General features: G+C 37.7%; 1 protein-coding gene across 1 annotated transcript; it reads left to right on the forward strand.

The window, feature by feature from the left end:
* The first annotated feature begins 5826 nt into the window (after positions 1 to 5826).
* drd4b (dopamine receptor D4b) lies at positions 5827 to 16294 on the forward strand. The gene is made up of 4 exons (XM_077518257.1): positions 5827 to 6363; positions 6934 to 7046; positions 10723 to 11318; positions 15814 to 16294. The coding sequence occupies exons 1-4, from the start codon at positions 6115 to 6117 to the stop codon at positions 16029 to 16031; spliced, it is 1176 nt and encodes a 391-aa protein (XP_077374383.1). The 5' UTR covers positions 5827 to 6114; the 3' UTR covers positions 16032 to 16294.
* Positions 16295 to 16669: the final 375 nt, after the last annotated feature.

Here is a 16669-nt window from a genome sequence, read left to right on the forward strand (position 1 = left end):
TTGATTTAGTTTTAATTTGAATTAAAATAATATTATATTAAAATATCAAAAGAGTTTGGAGAGCAGTCACTGGCGGTGTAGTTGTTTATCCAACTGACTTGACCAAAGCAGCGTGGACATGGACCCTGTAAATGACTATTATTTCAAAGCTTCACTTATCATGTTGAATCAAAAACATACTCATCGAAAAAAGAGATTATTATTAATGTGGCTGTACAAGGGTCATCCTGCTGAGATTGAGGGGGCCAGGGAAGGACTGGGAAAACCTTTATGAGACCAGTCCTGCAACCTTTCTGACACAACTCTTTTGTGAGGTTTTATATGAGCTTCTGCTTCTACATCCGTTAGAATACATCAGCATTTACTTGCTTCAAAATTCACAATTTAACAGCAGCTGTTAATTGTTAGTTCCTTAATTGTAGTTTTATGTTCATCCTGAAAATATGATCCAAGAACTTTAATTGGGAACACATGCCAGTGAAAGTGAAATGCTGTCTTGTTTTGACATTTCCCCTTGACGACATGTCATGTCCCCACTGGCGCTTCAGACATGCTGACTTTGATGAAAAGTTGGAGGGAACTTTTAATTATGTCTCATCGAGGACTGTTTTGTTAATGTGAGCCTTAATCAAAGTGAAATAGCATTTTGATATCCGCCGTGTGAGAGACTTTTATTTGCACCACCAGATGGTGTTCAGATATGAAGGATTTATTATTCTCCCAGATGGCAATTCAGTTATGAAGGAATTACTGACACACACATTTACACCTCCATCGTCCTCAGTGAGCTGGAAGAACCACTCACAGAATAGGAAGAATCATAATTCTTGATTGATTATAATTCTTTATAATTCATGATTAATTCGATTATAAAATAATGGTTTGACAGTTCACATATATATATTGCATTAATATATATTGCATATGCATTTTTTTTTTTTTACTTCTGCTTAGATCATCAGTAGTCATACTACGTAGGTTGTTCACAGAGAAGGCCCTCTATGATATCCCCTTAACAATTGTCTCATCTATGGAAATTCAGGTTTATGTTTTTGTTTCTGCCTGTAAATCTTTTAAGGATGCAGGAATTGCCTCCCTAGCTGCTGTTAAGAAAAATATGGCCATCCTAACTCATATATTTCACTTTTAATGATAGTCACCTCACCGGAGTGTAGACATCAGAGGTTGGCCTACACCATAAGTTTTCTTCCTTTGCCTAACAATCTGCAAAGATGTTTTCTATAGTGTGGGTTGGTGCATTGTCTTGCATGAGAATTATTTTATGGCGGAAAGCATGTTTTCTCTCTTTAGCCTGTACAATTGTAAGAAATGAAGTTAAAAACTGTATATTTTTATTTATTTATTTTTTAAATGAGAACATTTTTATGCTTGAGTCATTTACCTCCAACCTATAGTATCACACTGCCACCTTCTTGCTGACATTGCAAAATTGGTAAGGGATGATAAGTAAAAAAAAATAAAATAAAAAAATTCAGCTTTATGTGCTACTTATGCAAGCCTTTAGAGGATCATGTTTCAAGAGGTTCTTGGGAGACACCAGCAGCTTGAAAAGCGTGTATGTGTGCTATTAAAAATTTCATCTGGTCACACTAGCGAGCATGAGTGCATGTTTTAATGCTGCCTCTGCTGTCTCACAGTTGAACGTGATTGAAAGTAGAAAATATATAGAAATCCAACCAATTTTCAGAAGTGTTCGATTATTCAGTCCCATAAAAAAACAAGAGTGCTGGTGGTTCCGCGTCCGGCAGTACAGATTAATTAAACACTTGAAGCACAAGCTGCTAACTGGATGTGTTTGAATTTATGCTGTCTTGACTCGGAAGATGAACTTTGTGCCTCCCTTTAGGCTGCTGCTGCTGCTGCGGCCTAGAAGATCCGACTTCAAGGTAAAGCAAGCTTGAGTGAAAAAAAATTACAATCCTATTTTGTTTCCTGACTTTTGTTAATTACGCTTATAATAGAAGATCAGATAAAGGCTGATTTTCTATTTTGCACCTGCCAACTATTAATGAAAAACAGGAAATGACTAGTTCCCGTTCAAAGGACACAGCAACACTGATTCTGATCAGATTATCCACGTGTGAATAGCTTGAAAACTGCATGTTTGTCTAAAAAAAATAAATGCACTTGTTGATCTACAAACAGACAATCAACAATTCAGAAGCATAATTAAATATTTACAAATTATGTGTCATGATAAATGCACACAAAACATAAAAAAAAAAATAACCAGTTGTAAATCGCAAGCATATTTATAGATCTAGAAAACACTTGTGAAAATTACACATAAAAGCAAAGCCTTTATACCTTATATAAAGTTGTCAAAAATTAAAGAGTTAACTGGAGATTAATTTAAATTAATTTAAGTATAAAAAATGAAAATGAGTTTTATTTACTTCCTGTTATGACCTATATACCTGCAGCCAAACATGGCCACTGGCACGAAGATGGACAAACACGGACTATAAGTAGTTTTACTTTACATTTTTACTTGCTGCTTGTTGGATAATCTCAAGCAAATTATGCACTTTCCAAAGCCCAATTCAAAGAGCATATTAGTTAATTGCACATCTTTGGCGTATCATCTCAGATTACGATACCCTGCTCAAGTTCCCTCCACGGGGAAAAAAGTAGAAGCAAAAGTAGAAAAATGTGATTCATTACAGAAAATTGTGCAATTAATTCGTTAAAAAATGTTAATCGCTCAACATAAATGTTTTGTCTTCTTTTAAAATGATGTTAAATAATCGACCTGTTTTGTCAGCTAAACTTCTTGCTACAGCAAAATATTTTCCTAATATCATATCTTGGGTCACTGTCAGTCTTTATACAAAAGAATGGTATGCCTATTAAGAGAACTATATATCAGCACATATGTTCATGTTGTACTTTGTACCTCCCTCAAAAAAGGGTGCAACAAAATCCTGTGCTGGTGCGACCAACAGAAAAAAATTGTCTGCACCAGTGCTTATCAGACAAAATGTAATTTCGAGCCCTGTCAGTGGCTTTTTAAGCACTGAAGAAAATGACTTTAATATGCCTTTAGCGGAATGAACCCATTTGCTGTCTGAATAACAATTTTTAAGAATTGTATGACTTTCTTTGATTTTCTTTGTTTTTGTTTCTTCCACATTGGACTATTCCAAGCTTTTAATCAGTAAAATAAAAAGCTTTCTTTCTCGTATTATGCTTAAAAAATTGTGATTTGCTTTATAATGTGGAACAACTGCCTCGAGGAATTTTCCTTTCATTAGCTGAATCTGGAAAGTTATTATTCAAATCTGTCTGAGATCAGTAATCTAAGCAGTATTATTATATTTTGTATGAAAAATAATTTCGAATGCATAATAATTATTCAGAGTATCCATCCATCCATTTTCTGAACCGCTTGCTCCTCACAAGGGTCGTGCCAGAGCCTTTCCCAGCTGGCTATGGGCAGCAGGTGGGGTACACCCTGAACTGGTTGCCAGCCAATCGCAGCGCAAACAGAGACGAACAACCATCCACGCACACAAGCACAATTCGGAGTGCCCAATTAACCTGCCATGCACGTCTTTGGAATGTGGGAGGAGACCGGAGTACCCGGAGAAGACCCACGCAGGCACGGGGAGAACATGCAAATTCCACCCAGGAAGGCCGGAGCCTGGACTCGAGCCCGAGTCCTCAGTACTGGGAGGCGGACGTGCTAACCAGTCAGCTACCGTGCTGCCCTCGGAGTATATAATGGGTAATGCTTCAATAGCAGATCTCCAATGTGAATGAGGTGTTTCGCACTCGATCACTCTTGTTGTCGGAGGTTTGGGCATGTCTTATCTGTGACAACACGTGACTTTTTTTGCATAGCTTTATATGCACTGACTCTAACAATCTACACATTTTTTTTCTTTGTAATGTTTAATGGTTAATGCTGTACATAGACTTCCTATATTTTTGTACTTATTGTGTAGCAGAATGAAATAATGCAACAAATCTAATGTAAACTTTTACACTGTATTATCTTTGTAAGCTGCTTGTAGGGCTGGACTGACAAAAACAAAACAAAACTGGCACTGATGTTGATCGGTTGAGTTTGTAATTTATTTATTTATTTATTTTTTTATACCTTTATTTAAATAGGTTGGTCCCGTTGAGTTTAAAACTCATTTTCAAGAAAGACCGGGCCAAGACAAGCAGCAGCAAAAGAACACAAAGTTACAGGCATACGGTATAGCATGAGACAAATTAAAAATTCACAGAGCACATTTTTTGATGAATTGATCAATAAAAAAATCAAAACAGCCCAGCTAAAAACTTTGACAATGTATGGAAGCTGTTTTTAAATGGATTATTGGACTGCGCTCTCTAAACTGTGGGAAATCTATTGGGGTTAAGTCGAGAAAATAATAATTAACTCTTTTATTGCATATCAATACGTCATAAGCCTCAAAGTCATAAGCTTTTTTTTATGCAAGAGTGTACAGTAGGGTCTGGCACAGCTTCTGATTAGGCTTGAGTGCATGTTATTTAAAAGAAACGGCCAGCAGGTGGCAGTAAGTATAAGATCAGCCAGTATCACGCAAGGATCTTGTTGCAGAAGAAGAGAAGCAGGCTAGCGTGTTGTAGAGCAGCGGAGAGCAGTGGAGAGGAAGTAGAAAATAAGCGATTCGCAGAAGAAAGCAGTTAACCCTGGAGGATTGCTTTTTGGCTTAAAAACAAAACAAAAAAGCATCCTCATCGGCTCACCACAGCATGACGGCAGCGATCGAGTTACTGCACGTCGAGGAATGAAGCTTAGTTCGTCGAGCAAATGCAACGAGCAACCGTCGAGCGATGAGCCGCGGGGTTAACTGCTCGTTTCGCCGGTCACGTCGACCCCTAGACGACTGAATGCTGCGGCAGAGCTGCAGTCAGACCAGTCAGCTGTTTATTTTTTATGTGCACAAACTATTATTTTGTTATCAAACGCAATTTTTGGAATGTTGAAATGAATAGGAATGTTTTTTTATTGAACAAAAAAAAACATTATTATATGTTTGAGTTGTCACACAAGAAAAAATAGTATTATTAAAGTCCAAATTGTCCTTCAAATATTAGTTTTATAGAAAGCTCTTTTTCTCCTTTTTCTCCTTTTTTTTCCCTCAGAAATTGTAATCTCGACAAAACTTAGCTATATTATATTGATGATAACTAAAGAACGGAAAAGATATAAATACACTTTCTTTCTGATGAAAGAAGAGAGTCTAATCTTTCTTTTATATTTATATAATATTCTGTGGGCCTTGCGAGATCAAAATCCAGTAAAACGGCTGGTATTGAATGGGGTTGCTCCAATGAAAATGGCTGGGATTTATGGAGTTAAATAACTCCGCTGTGATTGGCTGGCAACCAGGGTGTCCCCAGCCGACTGCTCAAATCCAGCTGGGATAGGCTCCAGCACCCCCCGCGACCCTTGTGAGGAATACGTAGTCAAGACAATGGATGGATGGATAAATAGCTCTGCTTCGGCCCTAAACAAAAAAACAAAACAAAAATGGCAGCCCAGCGGGCATCTGCCCTATATGCCAGATAGCCAGTCCAGCCCTGCTTGTGAATAATAATAATAATAATAATAATAATAATAATAATAATAATAATAATAATAATAATAATAATAATAATATTATTACTATTATTTTGCTCCCATGCTGCACCCACTCACATCCTGTGAATCTTCTGGGCATTTGGGGGAACACGCGGATGACCAAATTCCCCCCCCCCCCCCCCCCCCCCCCCCCCCCCACTCCATAATGACGCCCTTGCTGCTGGGTATTCCTTTTAACTGGTATTTTTCCCCTCCACGAACCACGTGAAGATCAACACAATGACTGGACTAACATAGCAAATGAGATTATTTATTGAGCACAAATAACCGATGTCTCAACAGTGTTCTGGTTCTGTTCAGTGTTCAAGCGTAAGTTTCGCGTCTGGCAGACTACACGCAGCTCGCTCCAACTCCAGTCAGTGTCGGTCCGGATCACATCATCAGCACAGCAGAATTTCCCTTCTGCCAGTTGGATTCAACTACTAAATGAAAACTACACCGGAGAAGCTCGTTCTTCTTACGCGGTCACCATCATGTTGGACAACTGCTCGGACCTTAGCAACCATACGCAGCTGGTGCCGGTTCCGGTGGTCCACAGCTTCCCAGCGCTTGTTTTCGGGATCTTACTGATCATGGTCGTCACCCTCGGCAACGTGCTTGTGTGCCTAAGTGTTTACTCGGAGAAAGCTTTAAAAACTACAACCAACTATTTCATCGTCAGTTTGGCGTTTGCTGACCTTCTGCTGGCGGTTCTGGTTCTGCCACTCTTCGTTTACGCAGAGGTAAAACTCAAGCTCCAGTAGCTATACTTACACACACACGCAACAGCTTCTCATTGATGGACTTTCACATAAACGTTGCAAAATTCCGTTTACTTGAGAACGAATGCTAATGATAGTCTACTTGCTCATTCATTTGCGTTCACAGTGATTTACAAGTATGACTCATATGTGCTAGGTAATCACAACTCTCATTAAGTGTTAAAAGTCACCTGTCTGGCTTTCTGAAAGTATATATGACTCAGAGACCACTGGTGAGACCTCCTCTTTAATTGGCTGCAGCTGTCATCTTATTATTGTTGTGCACCACGCCAGCACTTGGCACATGATTTTAATATCATTTATATTTAAAAAGTAAAAATAAAAAAAAGAGTGGCCATTCATCGTGCATTCACCAGCTTAAAGAGGTGTGCAGAAAGGTGTGTCTTACAGGAACAATGTTGAATTACGTGAGGGTAGTAGTGATGCAAGACCGAAGAGGATTATAGAGTTTTTTTCTGGCTATTCAGATTTTGAGCAGCTAATGAGAGTGTTTATGTGTGTTTGTGTTTGTGTCTGTATGCCTGCATGTAGTTCCAGGGTGGAGTCTGGTCATTGAATATGTTTATATGTGATGGCCTAATGACCATGGATGTGATGCTGTGCACTGCATCCATCTTCAATCTCTGTGCCATCAGTGTGGACAGGTAAGAATGTGCTGCTCTCAAGAGTCACACTGAAATACATTCACCAGCCACTTCATCAGATACAACTACTACTTACTTGTCTGATGAGATCCTATACAAGTGCATGAAAAATGTTGCCTCCACAAACATGTTGACATGATGTTTTTTCATCTTCTGGAATGCATCCTTCATGCATAATAAACGGAGGTAGACTTTAGTTCATTGTGTAAATGTTGAGGACTAATGTGGAATGCCTCTGAGGTTGTGCAACAATAGAAAAAGAGTAAGAGTAAAAACAAAGAAAGAAAATGTCATGACTTGGGTCATGCAGGGGTTAAGTTTAGGTCATGACCGTGAGGTCAAGTTTCTGTTTTGAACTCATGTAATCGGCATCTAGTTTCGAGTGGTTTTAAGATATGTGATGTCAGGAGCTATGTGATGTCAAGAATCTTTAATCTCTTTACCTGGTCAACAGCCAATCAGATAATTCCATGTCAGTCCTGTTACCAACATGTCTAGCCACAGTCCAATCAATTGACTGTCTATTTAAGCGAAACTGAGAAGTGTGTTTGTTGGATTATTACCACTGTTCCTCTGTGCATCTCCGCAGCCCAAAGGTGCTTGGCGTCTCGTGATTCTCAATGCATTCTTGTTGTTTCTTGTCTAGTCAAGTTTGTTCTATGTCTCTCGATGTTATGCGAATAGAGTTAAAACCTTATTTGCGTCTGCACTTTGGGATCCAACCTCAGCACGTAACAGAAAAATCTCTTTCCTAGTTGTACATTATGGCTTCTGCAACAAAATGTTAACAATACACACGTTATACAGTAAGTTTTATGATGGTGACTAATGGGTGATGCTGTTTAACTCCAGTCTTGTGGGTAGCTGTAATGTTTATTAATGCTTGAATACCAAATAAAGAACAACTCCTGTTCAATCATAGCACCATAAAATTGTTGCTAGTTGAGGATATTTGTGGTGATATTGAGGGAGAAGAACAGGAAAGTAGGGTGGTAAGACTGGGGGAAAATCACAAAATATAATTTATTTTCAAAAGAACAAAAAGAGACAAATAGGCGACATGGAGCCAATAATACTGAATTAAATTGACAACAGTCCAACAATCAAGATTTAAAGGGACATTGTGTAATACTTGGCACCTTCTAGTGCTGAACTAATAATTCATTAATTTAAAAAAACGCACTAGTGATGTCAATACTATGCAAAAAAAATATATTCTATCACACGTCAACGTACATTTTTAAAAATAAATAATCGTAGGTTTAGTAATCAATCCCAAAGGGTATGTAAACTGTAGTAGCGGCAAATCTCAGTCACTAATGCTTGTTATGTTTGTTTTGTTGTGTTTCTGTAAAGCGCTTTGTGACAGCTAAGGCTAAATAAAGATGACTTGACTTGACTTGTTGCATCTCTGCCTTTAAGTTGTAGGACAGTCCCACTCTTGTGTTCTTTGAAATGAACATAATTTAATTTTTAGGAGTCACGTTAGACTTGCTAAGACTTTATGTCTTTCTATGTCCTTGATTAATTTTGATCATGGGAGAAAAAAAATGTAATCTTCATCTATTTATCTATTCTTCTGAAAGCGAAGAACAATGATCCATGCATTCTTTGGATATTAGTCATTTTTTATATTTAGTACAGTATTCTGGTCAATCATTGAAGTCGCTGGGAGCAAGAAACTAATTAGTCTTCGGTGACCCCTGCTACAGTTGTTGAGGTTTCTTATCAGAGCTCGACATGTCATAATTATTAACCTTTAAAAAAATAAAATAAAATCATTTCCCTATTGTTAGCCTAAAATAAACCGCAGAAACAAGATGTTCAGGCAACAAATGTTAAAGGTGAGCTCATTAGGCAAATTTTCCTTATCAGCGCTTTGCAGAATTTCCAACTGAGTACCTTCTTGCTTTCAAAGATGACAGCTGATGTCAAAGGTCAGCACAGTATGTTCATTACACCACCAGATGCAAACCTTTCAACTTGAATCCATTCTCTGAGCCACGGACAAGCAAGAGACTCTGCCAAATGATCAAGGTTAGGACATTGCGTAGAACAAGGCAAAATAGAACACGATAGGTCTCTTATAATGGGCTATGATTGGCTGGCAACCAATCCAGGATGTTCCCCGTCTCTCGCTCACTGTCAGGAAGCTGGGATAGGTTCCAGATCATGAGGAAACACGCTTTAGAAAATGGAAGGACACAAGTCTTTTTGGTTGTGCTGCGAAGAGTAACTTCAGAATTCAGTGCACACTTTGGACTCATCAGTTGTCAATCACAGGTTGATTTTTATTCAAACATGGACCAAGAATTAACCAATTGCTTTTATTCTTGTGTAACAGAAAGCTACGTGAACCACTAACAATGACATCATTTTTAATATTATAGAGATATGTTCTTTTTATCAGAGAAAGAAGCCTACTGCTGATAATCGACAGTAGACTTTAAACCAATCTGATCGTCTGAATCTGGATCGGATGATATTTTAGCATTTTATGCAAACTTAATTTGCCCAATAAATCAATGACATAATTGATCAACTCCACGACTCAAGACCTTACGTTATATTTAATGTTTATCAGTATTTTTTGAAGAATATTTTTGTTCCCATCAGGGTTATTATTGTTTTGGAATTTTCATTTTAGTTAGTTTTTATTTTGTTTTTGAGTTTTGTTTTATTTTGGGGTTTTTTTTTTTAGTTAGTTTTAATTAGTTTTCAGGGTGGTTCTGTTATTTATTTATTTTTTTTAGTTTTAGTTATTTAATAAATTCTTAGTTTCAGTTTAGTTTTAGTTATTTCAGTATTAGTTTGAGGTTTTTGTTTGTTTGTTTTTTTAAATGTGTATTACTTGTGCAGAATACACAGGTACTTTTCTATTGGCGGTTGCTAGATGATGTCACTTCTGTGTGACACACTTCCAAACGTCCTTATTCCGGTTAATATCAAAATAAATCTACCGTACTTAAAATCATATTTGAAATCATCCCCAAAGGCTCATGCATTAAATTAATGACCAAAGACTAAAAGGGAAATTTTTGCTATAATTATAGTTTGTTTTAGTTAGTTTTTTTTAAACATAAAATGTAGTTTCAGTTAGTTTTGTTTTTTAAAGCATTTTCGTTTTTATTTTATTTTATTAACAAAATTGTTTTTTGTTTTTGTTTTTTTTTTATTTTAGTTTTTTTTTTTTCCCCGTTAGTTTTAGTTAACTAAAATAACCTTCGTTCCCATACATTGAAATTGATGTCAATTATCACTATTTGTGGGCTGGGTCTGCTGCAAATGGTCGACTGTGGTCAATTAAGCAAAGATAAAAGTTTTTTAAATAGATATATTGCTGCATCTTCTGATGAAATTGATGATCAATTATCCATTTTTTTAAACTTGCTGTTTGGTGATTGGCTGTAAAATCCTGATCGTATAAACAAGCCAATTTGCCAGTATTTGAGTTTTTTTGTTTTGTTTTGTTTTTGCCGTGGTGAAAGGCAGAGGGGGTAGGATGGAGTGGAAGGTATAGCTGAATGTATTTTAATTCCGGGAAATTGAAGTTGCCGTTAGAAACAATTGATACTCAAATAGATGTGTTTTCCATCCATCCATCCATCCATTGAGCTGGAGTCTATCGCATCTGACGTTCTACACTCTCTTTACATTTTCTTATTGTATTTTGCAGGTTCATTGCAGTTGCAATTCCTCTAAACTATAACCGCAAGCATGTGGATCATCGCCAACTCATTCTGCTATTAGGCACCTGGCTGCTGGCTCTTGCTGTGGCCTCACCCGTTATCTTTGGAATCAACAACGTACCTAACCGTGACCCCGGCAAGTGTAAACTCGAGGACAACAACTATGTCATTTATTCCTCCATCTGCTCCTTCTTTATTCCATGCCCCATCATGGTCTTGCTGTACTTTGGTGTCTTTCGCGGCCTACGGCACTGGGAGGTGGCTCGTAAGGCCAAATTGCGCAGCAGCATTGAAGCCTGCAGGAAGCTGCAGCATGCGGCCATCGCCACCGCCCTCCCCCCGCTGACGGGCGCCATCCCCGGGCATTTGCCGATGCATATACCGAGGATGATTGAAAGGGACTTAGCTCAGTCGCAGCTTGATGATATGGATGATTACATGAAGCAAGAGATTCCTTATCCCCATCAGTACGGAGCAAACTCCATACCCACAGTGACCTACAGCCAAGAACAGCACAGCAAGAAAGGAGCCAAGATCAACAGCAGGGAGAGGAAAGCCATGAGGGTGTTGCCTGTTGTAGTCGGTGAGTTTCACTTTTTTCACTTCTTTTTTATGCAACTTTGTTTCTTACAGAACTTCCATACAGAATAATCATTTTCAGACCACTGCAAAATGGCCAGTTTCTCTTATTTTGCTATTTATGCATAGCATATTGTTACTGTCCTGTGAAATTTATTTTTTTAATTATTATTTTTTCTTTTTACATTATTGGAATGTCTGCATTCAGTTTCAGCCCCTAAATGTAAAAAAAAAAAAAAAAAAAAAAAGTGGACACACGTAATTGTTTTTCACATGACAACGATGATATGCTTCTTTTATTTTTCCAATGCTGACAACAAAAAAATAACAAAAAAATGGAAATTTCGTCATGTTTGAATGTGTGTGTTTGGTTTGTATGTCTGTTGTGGCAAAATTGAAGTTGTTTTATTGTAGCAATCTTCACATAAATAACTGATCTAAAGACTTTTTTTCCCCCCTTTTGACCTCCTCTATAAGCAAAAACAGATGTGGTGCCCTGTTGTTTGACTAGTGGTCATTATTAAGGTAATTGATAATTTGAAAGCACGCATGGATTATTATTTTTTTCACTCACTCACTCACTCACTCACTCACTCACTCACTCACTCACTCACTCACTCACTCACTCACTCACTCACTCACTCACTCACAGAAGCTTACATGTGTGAATGAGTGAGTGAAAAAAAATAATCCGTGCGTGCTTTCAAATTACCGCGGGAGTGACGTCACGCAGCTGACACGTTCGCCCGGCCTCGTATGCGACACGCCACCCCCCGCTCTGCGATTGGCTGGAGGGGTGTAAACACTGTCTTTCCACAGAAACGTCCCGCTGTTTACAAAACAAACACAAAATGGCGAAATACAGGCTGGGGGTGTGGGGGTTTAGGACAAAATCACTCCCACACGTTATGAAAAGCCCATATCTATAAATTGAAAAGTAGTTAATTTCTTTAAATCCTGTATTTAAAAAGTGCATTTTCCTGAGTGAAACAAACAGCCCCTTTAAAGCAGAAACAGGTCACAAATAGTTCAGGCTATCTTGGTTTGAAATTGCTCTGTGTTGATCAGAGGAAACGAAATTCCCTCCAATTAGATTTAGAATGACTGAATCATGTGAGTGTGAGAGGTTGTTTGTCTGTATGTGCCCTGTAATTGGCCTCCAACCAGTCTAGAATACTTCCTGCCGCTTGGCCAAAAGTCAGCTGGCATAAGCTCTGTTATCCGTGACCAGTCGCGTATTTTTGGGGGTACTATTGAGCAAATATGAGTTATTTTGCTGGCTATTGTTCTAACCCGGAAGTAAGATGCCCAGTTCATTAAAACCCCGCCTCTCCCGTGGCTTCCGCGCCAATCTCGTCCTAGTGCTGCATGCACCACCACAAAACTCTGGAGCGCCACATTCGTACACTCCTCTGAGTGAGGCCGCGGCGAGACCGGCCAGCCTTGCAGTACAACCTTCTCTTCTGGAAATCGGTTGGATGTTCAACAAACATTTGAAACAACACGGCTCGTTTGCTACTCCCAACTGGCTGCAAGAAATCATAGAGGAGGAGGAGGGGAGAAGGGGGGAAAAAAAGATAAGTTATCAGTAAACCTGTCACAGGCCACACCACATGGCAAATAATCTTTTAATTCACACAAATTTATTAAATCAAATTTCCTACTGAGGCAAGATGACCTAATTTAAGCAAGAAAATACCACAAGGGGCAACAATAAAATAACCAAACTTTTCCTGATGGCTTAGAAGATGAACTGCAAGCTGAATGTGATCTTCAAAGTTGAGGCTCATATCGAGAGGTCAAACTTCCGAAACTTTTAAAGGGTTCAAATCCCGGATGATGGCCTTACCTGCGATTGCAGTTGACTTTCCAGTGACATTTAAAGAGTTCCTGAAAATTTGGGGTCAATATATTTTCTCTAAGGTACTGGTTGCTATGGACATTTGAAAGATGCAAGGACGAAAACCTTTTTCTCAAAACTAGGGATTTCAACCTACCACCATTAAAATAACTGTAACTTTGTCAATTTTTGAAGTACGTCCATGTATTATATATCATTTCAGAGGGAATCAATTGCAGAATTCGAATATATGAACAACTTAATTTTTTATTTATTTATTTTATTTTATTTTTATTTTGATCGGAGCCGGTCACAGAATTCACACCAAATCTTTTGATCACATAGAATAGTAAAAAAACAAACAAATAAACAAAAACATTGTTTGTGGTTGTAAAATGGCAAAATTTGAAAAGGTTCAAGGGATGTGAATACTTTTTCAAGGCACTGTAATTGTACTCTCTGATGACAAGCCCATCATCTTCACACAAGGCCAAAATCTTCAAACAAACAAGTACCAAAAGAAGATAGCAAGCAAACCACAAGAGATAAAATTACTGATGAATTATCTAAGCCTTTCAAATGAGGGGACTCCCAACAGCATACATCTATCCAATTATCATCCCTTGGCTCGGAACAAACTATTTAACACAGCTTTATCAGTGGATCTCAAGTGTTTCAAACATTGATCCCTTAGGGCCTAACCACTTTGAAATGACTATATAGCAAAATGTTGTATTCCTCTGATTGTGAACAAAGAGTCTACAAACGTCTACAAAAAAAGCAAAACACAGAATGATTCATTTAATACTGACATCTTGCACAACTTAAAAAAAACGTGCATTTTTTTCACGATTAAATATAAAACGGTGAACCCCAGCTTTTGTTAGAATGCAATTGGCTGTCCCACCTCGTGTGGCAGTTTGCCAGCTTGTGTTTGTGGCGAACGGTTGCTTGCGAGCTTAGACTGTGTAAAATGAGCAAACACCCAAGATAAAGAAAGCTTTGTTGGATACAGTTTCAGAAATAGGACAATTATAAAAAGATTTCATTTCATACATGATGGGTAGGCAGATACCCAACTACTGGGTTATATACAACCAAAAGTCAATTTTCCATATATGTCCCCGTTAAATTCCTCTAAATTCTTACCAAGTATGCATACACTCGTCACCCAATTACATAAGATCAAACACAAGCTTATGAAGACCCTCACTTCTCCCAAATTGGTAATGTAAAAGAAATATTACCTCCTAGTATTATTAATTGTAAGTCTAGAGAGCACTACAGTAGTGGTGTGCGATACTGCAAATTTTGGTATTGATCCAATACCAAATACAGGGACAGTATTACCGATACCAATATCAATATTGATATTTTTTGAAAATTATAGTATATACATTTTTTTTTAATTAAGGCAGTTGTATCACTGAATTGTTTATTCACAATCAAATTTCAATCTTTAAGTGCTCTGTGTTGTTGTTGTTTTTTTTAAAAGGACAAAATTAGGACAAAGTTAATTGATAAATAGGAAATAATGTATTGATATTGATATTATTTATAAATATTTTCCCCCCAGAAACATTACAACCATGACAATTTTTTTTTTTTAACATTCTTAAACAAAGTGCACAAAGTGATCATCGGAAAAGAAATTTAAACAAATACTTTATCATATACAGTTCAGAAACAACAAAAATGCTGCCCTCATCACTTCTTTTTCAACCTAAATAAACAAGATGTTAAAGATTATCATGCAATAACAAATATAAAAGATAAAACATAGCAAAAAAATGTATTTTTCAAGTATAATACTGTATGCGTTCATACAATCGACTACAAAGATGAGCTACTAAGTCACGTGATGGCACACCATCGAAACACACTACTGTGATATGCGCGTTATTTGTTTGTCCAAACCGCAGCAGTGCATAAAAGAGACAAACTGAAACTAAACTACTAGATTGACATTTTGGGTGCCAGTATTGATCCGATATCGATACTGACTTGGTATCGATGATATCAATATTTGGATCAATCCGCCCACCTCTACACTGCAGTACATACTCCACCCAAGCTATGTGAGAATAGCGGCTTCTTCCCGCCAGACAGTGTTAGATGGAAGCATGGTTAGTTATAATCATGACATTGTTGTTTCATCCCAAAATGGCGTTGTCTTGACAAGAGGGTTTTTGTTTTTGTTTTTTTTGTCTGTGAGGGAAGAACTTGTTTGAAAGTACTTGGAACTTGTTTATAATCAAGAACTTGCTACACGGCTCCAGCGGGGCTAATCTGATTAACAGAGCAAAACATGTCAAAGGCAAATCAGAATGGATCATGTCACAGGTGACCACAGATTTCAATCAGAATGACAAAAAATATCTCCATGTAAACATGGCCAGTAAACTGTTATTCTATGTTTTATTCAGCTGTTTCCACTCAAGTGTTGTTTATGTACAAACGGGAACAAAATGGAATTCCACTGACATTCGTCAATATAGTCTGGCAGGCTGTGAAATACGGAACATACTATTTTGTGCCATTACTTCTACAGTGTGAATGAGATATCTACTATTCCTGTATTTCTGTGAGATACAATTGCTCATCAGACGAGCCTATGATAAATGATTACTAATAATACTGCATTCATATATTCATGCAGGCTGCTTTCTCTTCTGCTGGACACCATTTTTTGTGGTCCATACTACTGGAGCTGTGTGCTTGAGGTGTGAGATCCCTCCCGGACTAACAAGCACGGTGACCTGGCTGGGCTACGTCAACAGCGCCCTTAATCCCATAATCTACACCATCTTCAACACGGAGTTCAAGAAATTTTTCAAGAAATGCTTCAGAAACTGCTGCTACACATGCTTTGTCTGATTAACACTATGACTGCTTGTATTGTAATATTCCAACAACTGTTCAAGATGTGGGTGGTTGCAATCGATTGACAAATACATTTTGATCGTGCAGTGCTCATAAATTATCTACATAAAGTTGCACATCAATTTGTTGTTCCTCAACATTGTCTCGGGATGTGCGGCCAAAGAAGGCAGAAGAGGCAGAACTCCACTGTCTGCTCTGCTGCATGTGAAGAGTAAAAACAAACTAATAATGACTACATTAAATTATTTTCCATTTTAGTTATCTGGTCTGTGCCTTGCATTGAGTTTACTTTTCAATCCAATAATCGCAATGATTTTACCATTAAAATTAATTAAAAACATTTGTATGAAAGGACTAATGTCACTTACTCAGCGGCAAAAAAATGCCACCATGTATCACACGCAGTTACACCAATAAGTCTGGAGAAGCACCTACACATACATTTCATGGCTAAGAATTTTTTTTTTTTTCCTCTAATACGGCATAACGACGAGTGCTGCTCAAAGATTTGTCTACATCATTTTTATCAGCAATCAAATGAAAGTAAAACGCATTATGGAAAAAGATTCTCTATGAAATGTAAACCTGACCTTTGTGAGTCACGATTCACAATTCAGAGTTCATGTAGTCCA

This window comes from Festucalex cinctus, chromosome 4, assembly GCF_051991245.1.
Source record: "Festucalex cinctus isolate MCC-2025b chromosome 4, RoL_Fcin_1.0, whole genome shotgun sequence".
In the NCBI taxonomy this organism is placed as follows: domain Eukaryota; kingdom Metazoa; phylum Chordata; class Actinopteri; order Syngnathiformes; family Syngnathidae; genus Festucalex; species Festucalex cinctus.

Excerpts from the sequence above, each read along its gene's own strand:
- drd4b (XM_077518257.1), top strand. The coding sequence starts at position 6,115 with ATGTTGGACAACTGCTCGGACCTTAGCAACCATACGCAGCTGGTGCCG. Across the intron at positions 6,364-6,933 it reads CACTCTTCGTTTACGCAGAG|TTCCAGGGTGGAGTCTGGTC; the intron begins GTAAAACTCAAG and ends GCCTGCATGTAG. Across the intron at positions 7,047-10,722 it reads TGTGCCATCAGTGTGGACAG|GTTCATTGCAGTTGCAATTC; the intron begins GTAAGAATGTGC and ends TGTATTTTGCAG.